Source organism: Hyla sarda, chromosome 1 (assembly GCF_029499605.1).
Source record: "Hyla sarda isolate aHylSar1 chromosome 1, aHylSar1.hap1, whole genome shotgun sequence".
Classification (NCBI taxonomy): Eukaryota; Metazoa; Chordata; class Amphibia; order Anura; family Hylidae; genus Hyla; species Hyla sarda.
In genome coordinates this window covers 270,517,024-270,540,805 of record NC_079189.1, presented here as the reverse complement: position 1 = coordinate 270,540,805, position 23,782 = coordinate 270,517,024, and the positions used below count along the sequence as shown (strand labels likewise).

The following is a 23,782-nucleotide window of genomic DNA, read 5'->3' as shown; positions in this document are numbered from 1 at the left end:
CAGAGAGCACTGTGGTCATGAGGTCAGCAGAGAGCTCTGTGTTCCAAAAAGAAAACCATTTCCTCTGTAGTATTCAGCAGCTAATAAGTACTGGAAGGATTGAGATTTTTTAATAGAAGTAATTTACAAATCTGTTTAACTTTCTAGCACCAGTTGATAAAAAAAAAAAAAAAGTTTTCCCTGGGAGTACCCCTTTAATGAGATTCATTTAGGCTAGAATGTTCTTATACTTGTGTTTAAATACAAGTGACTGTGAGTAAAGATAAAGATTATTTATGAGTACATCTGGAACAGAGATTTGCAGTTTCAATGTTATGTGTTAACGTCTATCTTGTGGGATATTGGTAACCATCAACAAACAGACCTGTGATTGTGAAATAAAATATTTGTGAAAAACCTCTAATTGTGAACTTTCATGCTTCATTTAGTACTTAATCAGTTTAAATAAGAAATATGAGAGAGATTTATCAAGGGAATTAAGCAGCTTTTTTTACTTACAAAAGTCGCACAAAAAGTCACACGTGAGTCTAAGCAATTTTTTATGCGACTTTTGTGCGTAAGCAAAAAAAAAACCAATCTGCCATACTTAAGCAATTTTCAGTTTTTACTTTGCAGTGGTCCTGGATTTATCATTGCGAAAGTCGCACGTAAGCAAATAAAAGTCGCAAACCCCCTTCAAAAAGTTGCAAGTGTAAGCTAGTTCAGACCTGGCTTACAAACTTGCCTATGACAACATTTTCAAAAAGTCGCATAGGCACAACTTTTAGCACTGCTCTGTTCCCTGGCACCCAGTGACATCTACCATCTGCATGCAAGGTGTTGGGACTACAACTCCCAGCATGTTCTCACTTTAAGGGAATGCTGGGAGTTGTAGTCCTGCAATTGCTAGCGGGTGGGTGGTAGATGTGGGTGGGTGGTCGGGGAGCAAAGCTGTGCAAAAAGTTGCAGGTGAGACTTTTTGATAGACTTTTTTTTACTTTCATTTTCACAGGCACGGTGGGACGAGTGGGTAGGAGATGTACAGGAGGGTGACAAGCTTGTCACCGCCCGCACATCTCCGGCCCATGCAACACTACTACAACTCCCAACATGTCCTTTCTGTAAGGACTTGCTGGGAGTTGAAGTCATGCAGTGGGGGCAAGTGACAAGCTTGTCACCTGCTTGCACATCTCCCCCCAGCCCTGCTGCATGACTACAACTCCCATTATATTCTTACTGTAAGGGCATGCTGGGAGTTCTAGTCATGTGGTGCGGTGTGGGCGGGAAGTGTGCTGTTGTGTTACAATAGTTTCAGGTGCTGCACATCTCGTATCTTCACAGCATAGACAATTGCCTTTAGATGACCCCAAAGATAAAAGTCTAAGGGGGTCAGATTGGGAGACCTTGGGGGCCATTCAACTGGCCCAGGACAACCAATCCACTTTCCAGGAAACTGTTCATCTAGGAATGCTCGAACCTGACACCCATAATGCGGTGGTGCACCATCTTGCTGGAAAAACTCAGGGAACGTGCCAGCTTCAGTGCATAAAGAGGGAAACTCATCCTGTTGCAATTTCGCATATCCAGCGGCCTTGAGGTTTCCATTGATGAAGAATGGCCCCACTATCTTTGTACCCCATATACCACACCATACCAACAATTTTTGTGTTCCAACAGTCTTGGAGGGATCTATCCAATGTGGGTTAGTGTCAGACCAATAGCGGTGGTTTTGTTTGTTAACTTCACCATTCACATAAAAGTTTGCCTCATTACTGAACAAAATCTTCTGCGTAAACTGAGGGTCCTGTTCCAATTTTTCTTTTGCTCATTCTGCAGCACCTGAAACTACGGATACTGGAAGCCTGTGCTAGCATTTCTCCTGCGGTGTTGCTATCAGTGTGTGAAGAGTGGGAGAAGAGGGTTGCATTGACAATCCAACACAATGGGCAGCACATTGAACACATTTTATAAGTGGTCAGAAACTTGCAAATAACTCATGAAAGAATAAAGTTACGTTAAAACCAAGCACATCATTGTTTTTCTTGTGAAATTCTCAATAAGTTTGATGTGTCACATGATCCTCTTCCTATTGAAAAAAATAAAGTTGGATTCAAAATGGCCGACTTCAAAATGGCAGCCATGGTCACCACCCATCTTGAAAAGTTTCCCCCCTCACATATACTAATGTGTCACAAACAGGAAGTTAATATCACCAACTATTCCCATTTTATTAAGGTGTATCCATATAAATGGCCCACCATGTACAGAGCTGCAGGTTCCCTTCTAAATGCATGATGACTAGATTTCACTTTTATCATTTCATGCCTTCTACTTCTTGGCACATATAATACTCACATAGGTCGGATACACAGGGAATTTTCTGTGAAGTCATGTCTGAAAAATCTGCAGTGTATTACAGTACCAACAATATAAATGAGATTCTACAAAATCTCTTTCACATGCTATTAAAAAAAATTAAAAATAAATCCAAACGGAGTCTGAATCAAGGATGTAACAATAACAATCCACAAATACCTCTCTTCTTCTAAGATCAAAATCTTCTGAACAGAACAACAAGAAGTCAATTCTTGATAAAAGTTAATTGATTGAAAACAATAAAGAATTACACTGTAAATGAGAAATCTCTACATGGGTTTGCTAAACGGATCTAATTATAAAACTTTACCACAAATTAACAAAAATGTTATAAAAGTACCTGCGTGAAGTTGGCACCCCATGTTCGCAAAAGGTGAATATAAATTCACCATTCGTTTGTGCTGTGTTTGTTGCCAGTTTGGTTCCCTGAGATATTGCGCGTTAGATTTTAATGAAGCCCCGCCTACTTTCCACCCCCTGCTCTTAACCCCTTAAGGACCGAGCCCTTTTTCACCTTAAGGACCGGCGCGTTTTTTGCAATTCTGACCACTGTCCCTTTAAACATTAATAACTCTGGAATGCTTTTAGTTATCATTCTGATTCCGAGATTGTTTTTTCGTGACATATTCTACTTTAACTTAGTGGTAAAATTTTATGGTAACTTGCATCCTTTCTTGGTGAAAAATCACCAAATTTGATGAAAAAAATGAAAATTTTGCATTTTTCTAAATTTGAAGCTCTCTGCTTGTAAGGAAAATGGATATTCAAAATATTTTTTTTTTGGGTTCACATATACAATATGTCTACTTTATGTTTGCATCATAAAATTTATGAGTTTTTACTTTTGGAAGACACCAGAGGGCTTCAAAGTTCAGCAGCAATTTTGAAATTTTTCACAAAATTTTCAAACTCGCTATTTTTCATGGACCAGTTCAGGTTTGAAGTGGATTTGAAGGGCCTTCATATTAGAAATGCCCCATAAAAGACCCCATTATAAAAACTACACCCCCCAAAGTATTCAAAATGACTTTCAGTAAGTGTATTAACCCTTTAGGTGTTTCACAGGAATAGCAGCAAAGTGAAGGAGAAAATTCAAAATCTTAATTTTTTACACTCGCATGTTCTTGTAGACCCAATTTTTGAATTTTTGCAAGGGGTAAAAAGGAGAAAATTTTTACTAGTATTTGAAACCAAATTTATCTCGAGTAAGCACATACCTCATATGTCTATGTTAATTGTTCGGCGGGCCCAGTAGAGTGCTCAGAAGGGAAGGAGCGTCAAATGGTTTTTGGGGGGCATGTCACCTTTAGGAAGCCCCTATGGTGCCAGAACAGCAAAAAAACACACATGGCATACCATTTTGGAAACTAGACCCCTCAGGGAACGTAACAAGGGGTAAAGTGAACCTTAATACCCAACAGGTGTTTCACGACTTTTGCATATGTAAAAAAAATATATTTTTTTTTACCTAAAATGCTTGGTTTCCCAAAAATTTTACATTTTTAAAAAGTGTAATAGCAGAAAATACCCCCCAAAATTTGAAACCCTATTTCTCCCGATTCAGAAAACACCCCATATGGGGGTGAAAAGTGCTCTGCTGGCGCACTACAGGTCTCAGAAGAGAAGGAGTCACATTTGGCTTTTTGAAAGCAAATTTTGCTCTGGGGGTATGCCGCATTTAGGAAGCCCCTATGGTGCCAGAACAGCAAAAAAAAACACATGGCATACCATTTTGCAAACTAGACCCCTCGGGGAACGTAACAAGGGGTAATGTGAACCTTAATACCCTACAGGTGTTTCACGACTTTTGCATATGTAAAAAAAAAATTTTTTTTTTACCTAATATGCTTGTTTTCCCAAAAATTTTTAAAAAGGGTAATAGCAGAAAATACCCCACAAAATTTGAAGCCCAATTTCTCCTGAGTACGGCGATACCCCATATGTGGCCCTAAACTGTTGCCTTGAAATACGACAGGGCTCCAAAGTGAGAGTGCCATACGCATTTGAGGCCTAAATTAGGGATTGCATAGGGGTGGACATAGGGGTATTCTACGCCAGTGATTCCCAAACAGGGTGCCTCCAGCTGTTGTAAAACTCCCCGCATGCCTGGACAGTCAGTGGCTATCTGGCAATACTGGGAGTAGTTGTTTTGCCACAGCTGGAGGCTCCGTTCTGGAAACAGTGGCGTACCAGACGTTTTTCATTTTTATTGTGGAGGGGAGGGGGGCTGTGTAGGGGTATGTGTATATGTAGTGTTTTTTACTTTTTATTTTATTTTGTGGTAGTGTAGTGTAGTGTTTTTAGGGTACAGTCACACGGGCGGGGGTTCACAGTAGTTTCTCGCTGGCAGCTTGAGCTGCAGCAGAAAATTTGCCGCAGCTCAAACTTGCAGCAGGATACTTACTGTAATCCTCCGCCCATGTGAGTGTACCCTGTACGTTAACATTGGGGGGGGGGGACATCCAGCTGTTGCAAAACTACAACTCCCAGCATGTACGGTCTATCAGTGCATGCTGGGAGTTGTAGTTTTGCAACCGCTGGAGGCTCCGTTTTGGAAACAGTGACGTACCAGACGTTTTTCATTTTTATTGGGGAGGGGAGGGGGGCTGTGTAGGGGTATGTGTATATGTAGTGTTTTTTACTTTTTATTTTATTTTATTTAGTGTTAGTGTAGTGTTTTTAGGGTACAGTCGCACGGGCGGGGGGTTCACAGTAGTTTCTCGCTGGCAGTTTGAGCTGCGACAGAAAATTTGCCGCAGCTCAAACTTGCAGCCGGATACTTACTGTTATCCTCCGCCCATGTGAGTGTACCCTGTACGTTCACATTGGGGGGGGAAACATCCAGCTGTTGCAAAACTACAACTCCCAGCATGTATGGTCTATCAGTGCATGCTGGGAGTTGTAGTTTTGCAACAGCTGGAGACACACAGGTTGTGAAACACCGAGTTTGGTAACAAACTCAGTGTTTTGCAACCAGTGTGCCTTCAGCTGTTGCAAAAGCTACAACCCCCAGCATGTACGGACAGCGGAAGGGCATGCTGGGTCTTGTAGTTATGCAACAGCCGGAGGCATACTACATTGGCTGGGGATGCTGGGGATTGTAGTTATGCAACAGCTGGAGACACACTGGTTTACTACTTAACTCAGTGTGCCTTCAGCTGTTGCAAAACTACAACTGTCAGCAGTCACCGACAGCCAACGGGCATGCTGGGAGTTGTAGTTATGCAACCACCAGATGCACCACTACAACTCCCAGCATGCACTTTAGCTGATTGTGCAAGCTGGGAGTTGTAGTTACACAACAGCTGAAGGTACACTTTTCCATAGAAAGAATGTGCCTCCAGCTGTTGCAAAACTACAAGTCCCAGCATGCCCATAAGGGCATGCTGGGAGTTGTGGTGGTCTGCCTCCTGCTGTTGCATAACTAAAGCTCCCAGCATGCCCTTGTTGCATGCTGGGAGCTGTTGCTAAGCAACAGCAGGAGGCTGTCACTCACCTCCAACTGCTGCTCCACGATGCCGCCGCACATCCCTCGCTGCCGCCGTCGCTCCTGGGGCCCCGATCCCAACAGGGACGCTGGGGATCGGGGTCCCCAGCACGGGGGTCGTCTTACCGCACCCGCTCACGTCCTCCGGAAGAGGGGCTGAGCGGGTTGCGGGAGTGACACCTGCAGCAGGCGCCCTGATTGGTCGGCCGGTAATCCGGCCGACAAATCAGGGCGATCGTGAGGTGGCACCAGTGCCACCTCACTCCTGCAGACTCTGGCTGTTCGGGGCCGTCTCTGACGGCCCCGATCAGCCAGTAATTCCGGGTCATCGGGTCACTGGAGACCCGATTGACCCGGAATCCGCCGCAGATCGCTGGACTGAATTGTCCAGCGATCTGCGGCAATCGCCGACATGGGGGGACATAATGACCCCCCTGGGCGATATGCCGGGATGCCTGCTGAACTACTTCATACACCATGACCAGTCAGTGATGGGAAGAGGTTATACCTGGCAGGGGTGGTAATGTCTGTATGTGCATCTCTGCTACCTGAGATGTAACTCCACCTTCAGCAAAGTCATAGGGATGTCATAAGCCAGGGACGAGCATTCTGTGATGGCTTATGTCCATTCTGTGTACATTTCATTATACAGAAAGTTATTGGCTGCGTAGCATTAGTTGACACTCTCAGATGTTTGGTAGGGATAGCTTCGGCTTCCACCTTTTTCAGAAGCTTTCACTGGGTAACAAAGTCAGGGTACTCCTGGATTTATAACCTCTACAGCCAAGCACTAGTGGCGTTGGTTGTAGTAACTCTTTTTTGATGGATGTACAGAAGCCCAAACCACAACTTATGTCATGTAACTGCAAAATGAATAAACAGAAAGTTACATTCAGTGGAGGAGTGTGGACAGACATTGGGGGAGATTTATCAAAACCTGTGCAGAGGAAAAGTTGTCCAGTTGCCCCTAACAACCAATCAGATTGCTTGTTTTATTTTCATAGGCCTTCCTAAAAATGAAAGAAGCAAGCTGATTGGTTGCTATGGGCAACAGGGCAAGTTTTCCTCTGCACAGGTTTTGATAAATCTCTCCCATTAACCTCATGGGGACGCAGGGCGTATATGCATACGCCCTGCATCTCCGATCCTTAAGGACTCAGGGCATACCTGTACGCCCTGAGCCCGGTACCGGTGTTTAAAACGGGGTCACGCCGGGACCTGGGCTAACTTTGCGCGTGGCACAACGATCGGTGCCACGCGCAAAGTTGAGTCCCGCGTCTGAAAGTGAAAGTAAACGCTTCCCGGCAGCTCAGTCGGGCTGATCAGGACATCGCAATAAAATTGCGATGTTCCGATCAGCTGGGATGCAGGCGGAGATCTCCTTACCTGTCTCCGCAGCGTCCGATCGGGGTTTGATTGCTGAGCTACCAGCTTGAGCAATCGAGCCCCTATCTCACTGATCCGTGCAAAGCTATGGCTTTGCAGGAATCAGCATAAGAGATCAGTGTGTGCAGTGCTATAGGTCCCTATGGGACCTATAGCACTGCAAAAAAAAAGTTTACAAAGGTCATTTAACACCTTCCCTAATAAAAGTTTGAATCACCCCCCTTTTCCTATAAAAAAAAAAAAATTAATAAAATAAATAAACGTGGTATCGCCATGTGCGGAAATGTCCAAACTATAAAAATACATCGTTAATTAAATCGCACGGTCAATGGTGTACGCGCAAATAAATTCCTAAGTCCAAAATAGCGTATTTTTGGTCACTTTTTATGTAATGAAAAAATTTATAAAAAGCGATCAAAAAGTCCGATCAATACAAAAATGGTAACAATAAAAACTACAGAACACGGCGCAAAAATTGAGCCCTCATACCGGCCCGTATGCGGAAAAATAAAAAGTTATAGGGGTTAGAAGATGAGAATTTTTAACATAGAAATTTTCCTGCAAGTAGTTATGATTTTCTTCCGAAGTACAACAATATCAGACCTATATAAGTAGGGTACCATTTTAACCGTATGGACTTACAGAATAAAGATAAGGTGTTATTTTTACCGAAAAATGCACAGCGTAGAAACGGAAGCCCCCAAAATTTACAAAATGACATTTTCTTCAATTTTGTCGCACAATTAATTTTTTTTTCCTTTTCGCCATGGATTTTTGGGTAAAATGACTAATGTCACTGCAAAGTAGAATTGGTGGTGCAAAAAAAAGCCATCATATGGAATTTTATGTTCAAACTTGAAAGCGTTATGATTTTTAGAAGGTGATGAGGAAAAAATGAAAATGCTAAAACGGAAAAACGCAGAGTCCTTAAGGTGAAAATAGGCTGAGTCCCTAAGGGGTTAAGAGTAAACAAAGAAGGTGAGTCCAACTCACCCTGCCCGAAACAGGTGGATCCAGGTGCTAGACGGCACCAGCGCAGCAATATAGAAAGATTACTTACCAGTGTTCCTGTACCATGTCATGTTGGAATAAACTAGACATTTTATACCTCAAGAGATGGATCCATCTCCTTATCTTAAAGACATTTCTGAGCTGAACTGCGCTTGTGAATTCCACTGAGAAATTCCGGTTCAGCAGGGTCCCATTGTTGTCAATAGGATTCCGTGGCACCATGCACACTATGGAATTTCAAAAATAAACATGTCTTTTCAGCAGAATTCTGCGCAGACTGCAAAACCACCTATGGGGACTTGCAATGTCTGTGTGGTCTTAGCACCATTCTCAGAATCTCCACCTGGAATTTCTCCACGTGGCACAAATGTTCATTTGCAGCACAAACCAGAAAAAACATAGGACAAATGAATGGTGTATTTGTTTTTAAAATTTAACAACATGGGGTGGAAAGTGAGCGGGGTTTCAGCAAATCTAGTGCGCGCGCAATATCTCGGAAACAAAAGAGGCACAAATGTACATTTTTGCGCCAAAAAACAGCACAAACGCAGAAAAAATGAAAAGTGTATTTCTTTTTGATATGCAACAACATGGGGTGGAAAGTGAGCGGGGTTTCAGCAAATCGAGTGCACAATATCTCGGAAACCAGAGTGGCACAAACTAACATTTTTGCAGCACAGACCAGCACAAATGCAGCATAAAATGATTGGTGTATTTGTTTTTAAAATTTAACAACATGAGGTGGAAAGTGGGTGGGGTTTCAGCATATCGAGCGTGCAATATCTCAGAGACCAAAGTGCCACAAACATTAATTTTTGCGGCACAGACCAGCACAAATGAATGGTGTATTTATATTCACCTTTGCGGGTGCCAACTTCACACAGGTTATAAAAGCTTTTACTAAATCATCCAGACTGAGTGACAGATCTCATACAAAGAAGACATAATTGCAATGGTTAGTTAGAGGGAAGTGAATTCTATGTTCACATATTTACAATACTTCACCCTTGTACCTTTTTTTTCTGGGAAGTATCATTTGTAAACCATGGTTCGTACACTACCAACCCAATTATTCTAATGTCTGTCTGTGTGTTGCCATCATTCTAATGCTTCATGTGCATTTTTATGTTGTTTTGCAGTGTCTCAATGCCTTGATTGTTCTTAAGATGAAGGTATGGAAGAGGACAGCTCCCGCTTTGATGCTTGTCTGTGCTGTGTTGTCTATACTCATTTGCACAGAAGTCTTCTTCCGGAGCTGGAAAGCCAGCTCAACCCCCTCTCAATCAGTCATGGGTTCATCACCAAAGAGACCACAGAGATTTCCACGAGCTTTGGAACGCAAGCCACCTATGATTTCACAATGTAAGAGCAGATTTATATTGTTACCTCTAAGTGTCCTGGACTTTTATTTTCTACACGCATTGAATTGGATGTTTATGAATATTTACTAAAGAAGATCTGAACATTAAAGGGGTACACTTTTTTAATTTGTTTTTTATTAACTGGTGCCAGAATAATAAACCGATTTGTAAATTACTTCTTTTTAAAAATCTTAACCCTTCGAGTACTTATCAGCTGCTGTATGCTCCAAAGGAAGTTATTTTCTTCTCTAATTTATTTTCTGTCGGACCACAGTGTTCTCTGTCTTAGGAACTGTCAAGAGCAGAAGTAAATCCCCATAGCAAACCTCTCCTGCTCTGGACAGTTCCTGATTCAGACAGGGGTGTCAGCAGAGAGCACTGTGCTTGGACAGAAAGGAATAAAAAAATGTAAAAAACATAACTTCATCTGTAGTATACAGCAGCTAAGTAACTGAGTAACTGGAAGGGTTAAGATTTTTAAATAGAAGTAATTTACAAATATGTTTATCTTTCTGACCAGTTGATTTAAGTAGTAGATAGACCATTTTTCCCCTATTTCCCCTTGTGTTGCAGCACTTTAATAGCTCTTTGAGGATTCACAATGGACATACTGTAGCTTAAAGTGAATGTTCAACTCTAAACACATTTTACCATTTACATACAGATTCATCCCTTAAGGACCAAGCCCATTATGACCTTAAAGGGGTACTCAGATAGAAAACATTATTTTTTTTAAATCAACTGGTGCCAGAAAGTTAAACAGATTTGTAAATTACTTCTATTTAAAAATCTTAATCCTTCCAGTACTTATCAGCTGCTGTATACTACAGAGGAAGTTCTTTTCTTTTTGAATTTTCTTTCTGTCTGACCACAGTGCTCTCTGCTGACACCTCTGTCCATTTAAAGGGAACCAATCATCAGATTTTACCCTATATAACGCTTGGCAAAGCGTTATATAGGGTAAAATCTTTATTTTCACCATTCCCGGGGGATGCTCCTGCCCCCAGGGATGGTGAAGATATGAAGTTATAAACTAGTCACCTGGGTGGGGAGCTTTTCTCATCTACTCCCGTTCTTCGGCCGGGAGCGACGCCCCCTCCGCTTGATTGATGGGCAGCGTCATAGCTCTGCTCCGTCTGTTCAGTGAGCGGAACAATGACGCGGCCCATCAATCAAGCAGAGGGGGCGTCGCTCCCGGCCGAAGAGCGGGAGTAGATGAGAAGAGCTCCCCGCCCAGTTGACTACTTACAGCGGCGGCGGTGACTAGTTTATAACTTCATATCTTCACCATCCCTGGGGGCAGGAGCATCCCCCGGGAATGGTGACAATAAAGATTTTACCCTATATAACGCTTTGCCAAGCGTTATATAGGGTAAAATCTGATGATTGGTTCCCTTTAAGGAACTGTCCAGAGTAGGAGCAAATCCCCATAGCAAAGCTATTCTGCTCTGGACAGTTCCTGACATGGGCAGAGGTGTCAGCAGAGAGCATTGTGGTCAGACAGAAAGGAAATTCTAAAAGTAAAGAACTTCCTGTGGAGCAAACAGCAGCTGATAAGTACTGGAAGGATTAAGATTTTTAAATAGAAGTCCTTTACATATCTGTTTAATTTTCTGGCACCAGTTGATTTAAAAAATAATGTTTTCCAGCAGAGTACCCCTTTAAGGACCAAAGCATTTTTTTGCACATCTGATCACTGTCACTTTAAGCATTAATAACTCTGGGATGCTTTTACTTATGAATTTGATTCCAAGATAGTTTTTTCATGACATATTCTACTTTAACATAGTGGTAAATTTTTGACGATGCTTGCATAATTTCTTGGTGAAAAATTCCAAAATTTCATGAAAATTTGGCATTTTTCTAACTTTGAAGCTCTCTGCTTGTAAGGAAAATAGTCATACCAAATAAATAATATATTGATTCACATATACAATATGTCTACTTTATGTTTGCTTCATAAAGTTTACATGTTTTTACTTTTTGAAGACATCAGAGGGCTTCAAAGTTTAGCAGCAATCTTTCACGAAATTTTCAGTCAGAATTTCTCATGGACCAGTTCAGTTTGAGGTGGATTTGAGGGGCCTTCATGTTAGAAATACCCCATAAATGACCCCAATATAAAAACTGCACCCCTTTAAGTATTCAAAATGACATTCAGAAAGTTTGTTAACTCTTTAGGTGTTTCAAAGGAATAGCAGCAAAGCGCATGTACTTGTAGACACATTTTTTTGAATTTTTACAAGGGGTATAAAATTTGTAACCCAATTTCTCTTGAGTAAGGAAATACCTCATATGTGGATCTTAAGGGCTCTGCGGGCGCAGTAGAGGGCTCAGAAGGAAAGAAGCGACAATTGGATTTTGGAGTGAATTTTGCTGAAATGGTTTTTGGGGAGCATGTCGCATTTAGAAAGCCCCGATTGTGCCAGAAAAGCAAAACAAAATACACCCCTCTAGGCGCGTAACAAGGGGTACAGTGAGCCTTAACACCCCACAGGTGTTTAATGACTTTTCGTTAAAGTCGGATGTGTAAATTAATTTTTTTCCCACTAAAATGCTGTTTTTTCCTAAATGTACCATTTTTCAAGAGGTAATAGGAGAAAAAGCCCCCCAAAATTTGCAACACTATTTCTTCTGAGTATGGAAATACCCAAAATGTAGATGTAAAGTGCTCTGTGGGCGCACTATAGGGCTCAGAAGAGAAGGAGCAACATTGGGCTTTTGGAGAGAGAATTTGGTTAGAATGGAAATCGGGGACCATGCTCCTTTACAAAGCCCTCGTGCTACCAGAATAGTGGATCCCCCACATATTACCCTATTTCGGAAAATACACACCTCATGGAATGTAATAAGGGGTGCACCTCACTATCGTTTGACAGATCTTAGGAACAGTGAGCTGTGCAAATGAGAAATAAAATTTTTCATTTTCATGGACCACTGTTCAGAAAATCTGTCAGACACCTGTGGGGTGTAAATGCTCCCTGCACCCCATGTTGCATTCCATGTGGGTTGTAGTCTCCAAGATGGGGTCACATGTGAGGGGGGGGCTCCACTGTTCCTGTGCAATAGGGGCTTTGTAAACGCCCATGGCCTTCAAGTCCAGCTAAATCCTCTCTCTCCGAAAGCCCAATGGTGCTCCTTCTCTTCTGAGCCCTGTAGTGCGCCCACAGAGCACTTTATATTTACATATGGGGTATTTCTATACTCAGAAGAGATGGTGTTACAAATTTTGGGGGGCTTTTTTCCTATTACCGCTTGCGAAAATGAAAAATGTAGGGTAACACCAGCATTATAGTGAAAAAAAAAACTAATTTTCATTTTTATGTCCAACTTTAACAAAAACTTGTCAAACACCTGTGGGGTGTTACTATAAAAAAAAAAAATGTCAAACACCTGTTGGGGTTACTATACCCCTTGTTATGTTCCGTGAAGGGCATGCTGGGAGTTGTAGTTATGCAACAGCTGGAGACACACTACTACAACTCCCAGCATGCCCTTTGGCTCTCCATAAATGCTGGGAGTTGTAGTGATGCAACAGCTGGAGGCACACTTTTTGGAGGCACACTTTTTCAAAGAAAAAAATGTATCTCCAGCTGTTGCAAACATACAACTCCCAGCATGCATAGACAGCCAAAGAGCATGCTGGGAGTTGTAGTTGTGCCTTCAACTGTTGCATAACTACAGCTCCCAGCATGCCCTTTGGCATAGATGCCCATGACAAGGAAATAATTCTACCAATGTACAAATCATTAGTCAGTCCACACATAGAATACTGTGTACAGTACTGGGCACCAGTGTACAAGAAAGATATAGTGGAGCTGGAGAGGGTTCAAAGACGGGCAACCAGGGTAATACGGGGAATGAGAGGACTACAGTACCAGAAAGATTATCAGAATTAGGGTTATTTAGTTTAGAAAAGGCTTAGGGGAGACCTAATAACTATCTATAAATATATCAGGGGACAGTACAGAGATCTTTCCCATGATATATTTATACCCAGGACTGTATCTATAACAAGGGGGCATCCTCTCCGTTTAGAGGAAAGAAGGTTTCTACACCAGCACAGACGGGGGTTCTTTACTGTAAGAGCAGTGAGATTGTGCAATTCTCTCCCGGAGGAGGTGGTCATGGGGAACTCTGTAAAAGAATTTAAAAGGGGTCTGGATGCATTTTTGGAGAGTAAGAACATTGCTGATTATGTATATTAGAATTATAGGGACAGAACGTTGATCCAGGGATTTATTCTGACTGCCATATTTGGAGTCGGGAAGGATTTTTTTTTACCTATAGTATGAGGGTTTTTTGCCTTCCTCTGGATTAACTCAGTAGGGACTCATTAGGGATATAGGTTGAACGTGATGGACTCTGGTCTTTTTTCAACCTTATGAACTATGTTACTATGCTACTATGCTGGGAGTTGATGCTAAGCAACAGCAGGAGGCGATCAGGCCTCACCGGTGTCACCACCCCGATCGCTGCCCAGCAGTATAGTGATTGGTCGTCATCCCGACCGATCACATGATCGTGAGGTGGCACCCGTGCCACCTCACTTTTGCTAGTAAAGAGTGAAAGCTATTCTGACTCAGATTGTTGTGATAGCGATCTATCCCTTGTTAGACCTCTATGACTGGCCTGAATAAGCAGATATAACCACTGCGGACAATCCTGATCAAATAGCTGAACTCACCAATATTGTTTTCATCCAAAAGCTGGTTCATTCTATACATCAAACAACAGGAATACAGCAGAATGAATCGATTTCAGTATTATATGTTCAATAGATGATGCTTTCCTTAGCTTAGCATGCAGAATACATGAGTCCCTGTTACATGAGGCAGATACAGGCAGCCATGACACAGAAAGTGATGTAGTAAGCAGGGGTGAGGTTACATACAAAAGAAATGAGTCATAGCTTTCAGGAGAGAGAAACATGTGCATGCCAAAAAAGGCCACAAGGTGGCAGCAAATAACTAACCATAGAAAATGGATCAAAGAATAAACTATGTAAATTCCATCTACAATAATAAGAATATTAACTGTGTAACAGCATACCCCCCATCTGGCATTGTAAATGTCACTTTTTTATACCATAACGGTAGTTATATGATTGTCTCTCTTCTAAACCTCATAAGTACACCTACAAGGTTATTGGTAAGATTTGGGCCCGTGAGTAGAACATCGTTCAGGGATACCCCTTGATGCTTGGCACTGGAGTCAAATACTACCCTGATTTGTTTCGGCTTGCATGGGTGATAAACTCTGAAGAAAGGCAGGTAACAGCATTCATCATGTCTTTGAAGTGCTAACGCTGGTTCAGCGTGATCATTGTCGAAAATCCTTTCCATAAAGGTGATGAACTGATCCTTAATTTCAGGCCTGTTCTTTACTGTTTGTTGAAGTGAATGGAATCTGGATAGAGCCTGTTCATGATTGGTTGGGAGTCTGGCCCTTGCAGCACGAAGAGATAATGGCGCTACCCAGCTGTTAGACTCATCCTGGAAGAATTCTTTGTCCATTCTTTTGATGAACTCTCTGTCTTCAACTGACAAGGCTATTTTGTTGTCATCACTTGTAGTACTAAACACTACAGCACCTAGGTTGTCATAACAAAGGACAGGATAAAGTACCTGGATGATGTCAAGAGACTTCTCCTTTACTTCATAATGGTGAGGACATTGTTTGAAGTTGGAGGCACGTCCATTCCCCAACACGTAAGTTTTTAAGGAGTGGATCTCAGATGACATACGCTTCCTGCCCAAGCATACAACGCCCACTATTACCCAGCCTAGGTCAAGTCTTTGTGCATAAGGGGCGTCGTCAGGTCCATCACACTGGCCACGTACTTAATGTACTCTGAGAATGTCTCTTCCTAGCAAAATTTCAGCACTCGTGTCCATTGCAGGAATCTCATCAACAAGGTGTCTTAAGTGAGGATGTTGATATGCGACTTCTGGAGTGGGAATCTCTTCCCTTTCGTCTGGTATCTGGTCACACGCAACTAATGTTGGTAGGGGTATGCCCTCTCCCCCCTTGATGTGAGAGACCATGAACCCATCGACCCTTCTGCCAAAGGTCTCTACACGACCAGAACAGGTTCTGAGAGTATACGGTGTGGCGTGCATCTAAGACTGTTTTTGCTGTTGGCCAAGTGTGAATAAAACACGAAACTTTGATTTGAAAAGTACTGTTTCCTTGCCTCTATACTGCAACTGCACCTATCTGCAAGAGCGAGTCATGACATTTGGTGGAGGATGTGGGCAATGCAGTGAGGTCAGTGATTGAGTTGCAGCACGCTGTTTGCTAAGAACTGAGCCTGGGATAACCTGTTGGAGTGGTTGCTAGGGGCAACGATCCTGCCGACAAGTGACTGACAGTACAGAGGGAGTGTTGTCTCCAAAGAGTCAAGGCAAAACAGCGTTCCAGTGACCGCAGTGTTGCCAAAATGGACGCTGTTATGAAAGCACATATGGAGGGAGGCCAACAAGCACCAGCAGGAAACCAACCAGCTACTTTTACAGCACGTGATGGCGCTACAAACTGCAGTGATAACCTGGGGCGGCCCTGATGCCCGGAAAGCCGTGCGGATGGCGATCCCCAAGATGACCCCCTCAGATGATGTCAAGGCCTACCTGGTGGTTTTTGAAGAAGTACCCGTGAGGGAGAAGTTACCCCGGAACCAGATGGTCATTGATAGAGGTAATTGCTCCGTTTTTTGCGTCAGGGTCCCAGCAGGCGTACTTTGACTTACCAGATGACCAGGCTGCTAATTATGACACCATCAAGGGTGAGATCCTGGCAAGACTGGGGGTAAATGTGTGGGTCCAGTCCCAGAAGGTAAAGCAGTGGGAATATAAGCCAGCTGAGCCTGTCTGGTCGTAATATTGTGACCTATTTCAACACCTGCAGAAGTGGCTACAGCCTGAGGTGTTGAGTCCCACTGCCATGCTGGACCATCTCCTGACCGATATGTTCTGGAGGGCTCTGCCTTACTCCCTCCAGAGTGGGATTGGCCAGGCATCCCGTAGTAACGTACTGGGAATGGTAGAACTCATAGAAAGGATCGAGGCCACCATAAAACTGCGGGAGGCGGCGATTAAACCCAGGAGGTCCCAACCCTTGCCCAGGTGGCTGGAAAGCCCAAAAAGCCCTGCCCCGTTGCAATGTTGGGACTGTCACTAACCGGGACATGTTAGGGCTAATTGTCCCCAGCAGCAGGAACCTATGGACACCAACTATGCACTCCGCCCGTCCCTGTATGCCCAGAGGCTGTGTACCACCGGTGTCACCAGGGCAGGGAGCTCTGATCACCTCTGCCAGGTAATGGTGGGAGATAGTGTTGTGGTGGCACTAATAGACTAAGGTAGCATGGTGACTTTGGTAAGGTCCAACCTGATGCCGCCCACTGAGTATACGGACCGACAAGCGGGAGTCTTGTGCATACATGGGGATTTAAAAGACAATCCCACTGCCCTGGTGACTTTGTCAACAACGACCGGCCACTGGACTCATGAGGTGGCCGTTGCCAAGAAGTTACCCTGTGAACCCATAGTTGGGAGAGACTTTCCAGGGTTCATATCTTTGTGGCCCCAGACAAGAGTTCCCCAGACCCGTGAGGCAGGGGTATCCCCAATAGACTGGCCCTACTCAGGGGTGACACCGGAACTCTGGGAACCTGAGTCAGAAGCAACAGCAGTCCCCAACTTCCACTACGGTGGAAGAGAAGGAGTCTTCTCCACTAAGTGTAATTGTGGGAGATGTGGAGGAGCTGCCGTCAGGTCCAGAGTTGGCAGACCTCAATGTCTCGGGAGAAAATTTCGGTACAGCACAGCATCAGGACCCCACCCTATTTCGGGCCTGGGAAAATGTCTTAATTGTAGAAGGTGCACAACAACAACCGGGGGCCGAGACTGTATACCCCCGCTTTGTGGTCCAGCAGGGGATGTTGTACAGGGTAAATCAGGTACAGGGTGAGAGTGTGGAACAATTGGTGGTGCCTAAAGCATATCGGAGGCTTGTGTTAGAGCCCATCAACATGTTTCAGGGGGGCACTGGGCCAGCAGAAGACGCAGGGCCAAATTTTGCAGCCTTTTTCCTGGCCCAGTAACAGATGTCAAAACTGGATGTCATCGAAGAATCGAAAAGTGAGTGGGCCAGTCCGATAGTTTTAATACCCAAACCAGATGGTACGTTACGGTTCTGTAACGATTTCTGGAAACTTAATGTGGTTTCTAAGTTTGATGCATATCCAATGCCCCGAATTGATGAGCTTATTGAGAAGCTAGGACAAGCTCGGTACTTTTCTGTTTTGGACCTCACAAAAGGGTACTGGCAGGTACCCTTGACAGAGGCTGCCAAAGAGAAAACAACCTTTGTCACACCAGAAGGTTTATTCCAGTACAAGGTGTTACCCTTTGGTTTACATGGCGCTCCCGCTACGTTTCAAAGGCTAATGAATATTGCACTCCGGCCACATCGTCAGTATGCCTCAGCTTATCTGGATGATATCATCATCCACAGTACAAACTAGAAAAGTTACCTTCCAAAAGCACAGCCAGTGGATGACTCCCTTAGGAAGGCCAGGTTAACTGCTAACCCAAAAAAATGTGCCATAGGGTTGGAAGAGACCAAATACCTGTGGTATGTCATTGGGCGTGGAGTTGTCAAACCCCAGGTAAACAAAATAGAAGCCTTCCGGCATTGGCCCCGACCTGTCACTACCCGACAGGTGAAGTCGTTTCTAGGAATGGTGGGTTACTATATGAGGTTCATCCCCATTTTGCTACGGTGGCTGCACCCTTAACAGACCTCCTGAAGGGATGCAAGTCAGTAATGTTACGTTGGAATGAACAGGCAGAGCAGGCGTTTTCCGCTATGAAGGCGGCCCTATGTGGCTCTCTGGTGTTGGTGACACCCGACTTCAAAAGGGAATTTGCGGTACAGACCGATGCCTCTGAGGTAGGTCTTGGTGCTATACTCTCCCAGGAAGTCAACGGGGAAGAGCATCCCTTGTCTATCTCAGCTGCAAACTGACCTCGGCCGAGACCAGGTATGGTATAGTGGAGAGAGAGAGTGCCTGGCCATTAAGTGGACACTCGAATCTCTCCGCTATTATCTGTTGGGCAGGAAGTTTTGTCTTTTGACGGATCATTCCCCCCTTAAGTGGATGTGCCAAGCCAAGGACAAAAATGCCGGGGTCACCAGGTGGTTTCTTTCATTACAGAATTTCAAGCTTAGGGTTGAACACAGAGCGGGTCGTTTGCTAGGCAACGCCGATGCCCTATCACGAGTCCACTGTTGCACAAGTGTTCACCCCCTCAGGCTTGAACAAAGGGGGGGTATGTGAGAAGGTGAAAAGCATGGTGGTTGATTGGCGATATGTGTCACCAAGGTACCTTGCCTTGGTGAAGTAAGAGCGGTATTTATTCAGTGTCTGCGTTGCGATGCAGACTGACACTTTGGCCGTAGTATGGCTGGAAGGCCAATCCGGGATGGCTCTTTCTGGGAATGGTCAAGTGTAGGGGGGGGATCATTCCCCATAATCCCGGTCGCCTTTTGTTGGCCTTAAAGGCAGCCTGCTTCCAGTGGCGTCTCCAGCATTCATATTTAGGGGGGGCACATGGGGGGCCAGTGAGAAAAGTGGGGGGCAATTTTAAAAAATGTGTGTGTATGTGTATATATATATATATATATATATATATATATATATATATATGTATATATATATACACACACACACACACACACACACACCGTGCAGAATATGCTTAATTAAAAAAAAAAAAAAAAAATCTGATTTCCAGCAACATTGTGAAATATGCTACAGTCTACCTGTTATGTGACAATATCTCATGGTGCCAGAATGATTACAAAACTATAGTTTGTTTGTTTTTTTAAACAGTATTTATTTTCAAAATAATATATAACCTGCAATTTGAATGGCATTTAACTTAACATTTTTATATAAATACTTCACAAATAAAGTAAATGGTAACTTAAAGGGGTTATCCAGCATAAGATGATTTTAGTACGTACCTGGCAGACAGTAATGGACATGCTTAGGAAGGATCTGCGCTTGTCTTGGGGCTAAATGACTATCTTGTGAGTCCACCATAACACTGTAGCTAGCTTTCTGTGAGCTGGTATTTCCTGTTTTCAGTTTTCTTGTTTGCCTACAAATCCCATGATTCCATTTTCCTCCTTCCCAATCATCAGACACCCCACCCATTGAAACACTAATGAGCTACATCCTGTGGTTTTCAATCAGGGTGCCTACAGCTGTTGCAGATTGCTCTCTCCACCCATTGAAGCAGACAGGCTCCCTGTCATCAGCTGACTACTCTAACTCAGGGATTATCCTGTTATTCTGTTTTTGTCCTTATTGTCAAAGTCTTGAAATAATGGAGGACTTGAGACCAATTTGTCTCACTTCATTATGCTAATGGTCCTGCGAGTCTCACTATGTAATTTACTGAAAATATTTCCTTACATATTAATTAATAAAAATTGATTGAAAGTGCAACATCACAACAAACAAAAAATGCAATACTATCCTTTTACTGTAAACTGTAATACAATTTGTACTTAAAATGCAGTCATTCACACTAATATAGGCTTAAGCGTGAGTTTTTATGGATTGATGCAAACAAGCTAACTACAACATCCATATTTATTTGGGATGCAAGTCTGGCCTCAATTGCCAATGTAGCAAGATCTGAAAGCCTTTCCTCAGTCATTGTTGTGCGCAGGAATGACTTGATTAATTTTAGTGCAGAAAAGCTTCTTTCGCATGATGCACTGCTGACTGGCAAAACACAAGCTATTTTACAAAGCCGGTAAAGCTCCAGGAATGGAATAGCGTAAGGCTTCAGAAAATTAGTGAACTCAAGAATTGTGTCCACCCTAATGGCATCTGATGACTTTTTCCTTTGTAGGGTTAGCATTGCCTGCTTCAGCTCAATCTCCAAGTTTTCCATGTTGCATGAGTAAAAATTAGCCATTGGCTGCAATTTTTCAAAATGAAGAAAAGAATCAGATCGGGGATTCAGAGACTGTACACCTTCCATGATCTCCAGAGAATCCCTTGAGAAGCGAGATTTTAGTTCCGAAAGTATTCTGTCAAGAACAACATACATGAATTTTTTAATGAAATCATCTTTTCTGAGCAGTTGTTGTCGATGACCTACAGTTTCCGAAATGATGCTATTTCTCAAGTACAAAGGAAGCCGGCAATCTCGCTTCTTGGAAGGTGGTTCAGTATAATCATCAATTGGTGCTGGTATACCACACTTCATGCTCAGCTGGATTGTTTCTGCCCAGACACAACCTATTGTTCCAGAATTAGCAGATGCTTCAGGTTCACTCTCTGGATTGCGCACTTCTTCAAGCTCTTGTATAATTGTTCGTACAAGAAGGACAGCTGATGCAAAGTCAAGATCTCTGCCTTGTAACATGTAAGAGAGTATCTGGGTCCTTTTTAGTATACTCTCAAAAAACACAAGTGCCAGAATGAAGCCAAAATCAATGAACTAGTGAATTGATTTTGCTTCAACTGCTCTCTCAGTATGGTTTCCTTCTGCTAAAATCTTGAGGGTTTCCAACAGAGGGTCAAGTGTTTTCAGAACAGCATTGCAGGCTGAATGTTGGCATGTCCACCTTGTGTCACTTAATTGCTTCAGCTGAATCACTGGTTTATTTGACATTTCTTGTTGCACATTAGTAAACACTGAATGGACTACAGAGGTACTGCAAAACACATACAGCTTTTCAAGTTTCACAAAAAATTTATTTGCTGCCTGTACATTTTTAACAGTGTCCACGATGACCAGGTTGAGACGGTGACTCATACAATGAATGTATAGTGCACAAGGCACCTCCTTTTTAATGCGTGCTTGAACGCCATTAAGACGGCCACTCATTACAGAGGCTCCATCATAGCCTTGTCGGACACAATCATTTTTATCAATGCCTAGAGATGTTAGGACATGGCATATATATCCTGTTAGAGACTCGGCGTCAAGGCTATCTGCTCGGTAGAATTTTAAGAACCTTTCATGGACCATCTGATTGTGAAAGAATCGGACTACGACAGACAGTTGTTCTGTTTTACTAAGATCCTTAGTTTCATCTGCAATGATGGAAAAGGGACTTCCTTTAATGCTCTGTGCAATGTCTTCTCTAACAAGATCAGCCATAATTGACTGAAGTCCATTTTGGATAGATGGATGTAAATATGTTGCATTTTTTGGTCCGCTAATTTTTTTTCTGACAACGCTGTCTTTTTCTGCAATTAAATAAAGAATTTCACGTACATTTCCATGATTGACATCATCTGAGTTGCACCGATGTTCTCGCTGGGCAATTTTGGTCTTGGCTGTTAGCAACAAAACCTGTGCAATTGTTTTTATGTAATGTCTATTTTCATTGACCTCTCTTATATGTGCTTTAGTTAGATCCTTCATGATTGATGTATCCTGGCTAACATTCTTTTTGAAATCCTCCCATCTGACATAGGCATCTTTGTGTGAAGCAGACCTCTCAGGCTGTAGTATTCCTTTACCTGTTACAATTGCATTTTTCCAGTTTTTGTACCCTATGTTGATAAATGGTACTTTTTTAACATGCCCGTAGAAAATTTTTGAGGGTAAAAAAAAAAGGCATGGAAAACTGCATCCTCGGAAATGGAATACTCCAGCCATTCAAATGATTGAAACCACTGTGGTCTAAATGACCTGAAGCAAGCTCCTATTTGTTTCTGTGGGTATTTTTTCAATACAGGCTGTCTTGGTCCTTCAGAAGCACACTGGCTGATATCATCTGGTCCCTGTATTGTTGTTTTTTCAGTGCTAGCAGATGTTTGTGCACTCTGTGTTGGTTCAACTTCACTGAAATCCTCTTCATAAGCACCGTGTAGGACATTGCTTTGTGAGGAGGTGCTAGCTTCTTCAATCTGGAATGAAGGTTCCTCATCATCTGATATCATTTCAGCAGTGTCATATTCAGCATCATCCTTCTCAAACGCTTCACCTTCCGCAAAGGATGAAGACATACCAGGCTGACTTTTTTTCTTGTTGCTGCCTTCTGAGCCTTCTGAGCCTTAACATTTACCACAGAATAAAATGAACGGATGCCCATTTTTGAATAATCTAAGAAGTTCAATAAAAACAAAACAAAAAAAAATGTTGTTCTTACGGGACTCTTAACATTACTCAAAAAAAGATTTAAAGGACATCTGCAGTCATTTTTTCACTTATCCCCTATCTACAAGATAGGGGATAAGTGTTTGATCGCGGGAGGTCCGACCGCTGGAACCCCGGCGATCTCCTGTACGGGGCCGCGGCTGTACCACGGCTCTCCCGTGCAGGGGGCGTGCCGGCCGCAGCATGACGTTGCGGCCGGTGCGCCTCCTCCATGCATATCTATGGGAGAGGCGGGAAGGCAGCGTTTGTGCCTCCCCGCCTCTCCCATAGAACTGTATGGGGACGGGGCGGGGACGGGGCGTCACCGTCCACCTCTAGGTCGACGCTACGCGCCTTAGCGCTCACCATGAGCGCTAATGGCGGCACCCCATTAGGGAGATCTCCGGGGGTCCCAGGGGTCGGACCCCCCGCGATCAAACACTTATCCCCTATCCTGTGGATAGGGGATAAGTAAAAAAGCACTGCAGTTGTCCTTTAATAAAACCAATGTTGTTACAATGTGCTTTGATAAATGTACACATCAGCAATCATACTATCTCATCACTAGTAATCAAAGTAACTACATAAGTTAGAAAGAACATTATCACACACCTTAATAAATGTTCATTGTATATGTAAATATATTTACACACATCACATACCTATGTATACACATATGTACATATACACATATGTATGTGTGTAAATATTATATATATATATATATACACACTCGCCGTCACACACACACATACATAAACACACTTATTTTATAAAGCATTTGCTCTGTGCAAACCAAACAGAAGAAACAGGTTTATTCACTTAACAGTATATTGCACAATTTTTTGCAAATTCTGGGTGATTAAAAAAATCTCTATGTTTAAGAATTTTGCATTTTACCACTATACAATATGTAGACCAAAAAAAAAAACAATCATGGCAGATTATGCATTTGTAGACAGCAGCCCCCCCCCCCTTTAGACAGTGGTCCCCCATTTAAACAGCAA

The 23,782-nt window shown here is 43.0% G+C and overlaps 2 protein-coding genes across 6 annotated transcripts in view; one reads left to right on the top strand and one right to left on the bottom strand.

Moving 5' to 3' along the window:
• Positions 1-23,782, top strand: part of NRTN (neurturin) — a 580,165-nt gene that overhangs the window by 435,997 nt on the left and 120,386 nt on the right. For both annotated transcript variants that reach the window (XM_056572334.1, XM_056572338.1), the window contains exon 2: positions 9,379-9,601. In XM_056572334.1, the coding sequence (XP_056428309.1) occupies positions 9,406-9,601 (196 nt within the window). In that variant the 5' untranslated portion in view covers positions 9,379-9,405. The remainder of the gene's footprint in view (positions 1-9,378; positions 9,602-23,782) is intronic.
• Positions 20,539-23,782, bottom strand: part of LOC130368515 (zinc finger MYM-type protein 1-like) — a 352,083-nt gene continuing 348,839 nt past the window's right edge. For all 4 annotated transcript variants that reach the window (XM_056572291.1, XM_056572298.1, XM_056572307.1 and 1 more), the window contains one exon: positions 20,539-22,742. In XM_056572291.1, the coding sequence (XP_056428266.1) occupies positions 21,126-22,295 (1,170 nt within the window). In that variant the 5' untranslated portion in view covers positions 22,296-22,742 and the 3' untranslated portion in view covers positions 20,539-21,125. The remainder of the gene's footprint in view (positions 22,743-23,782) is intronic.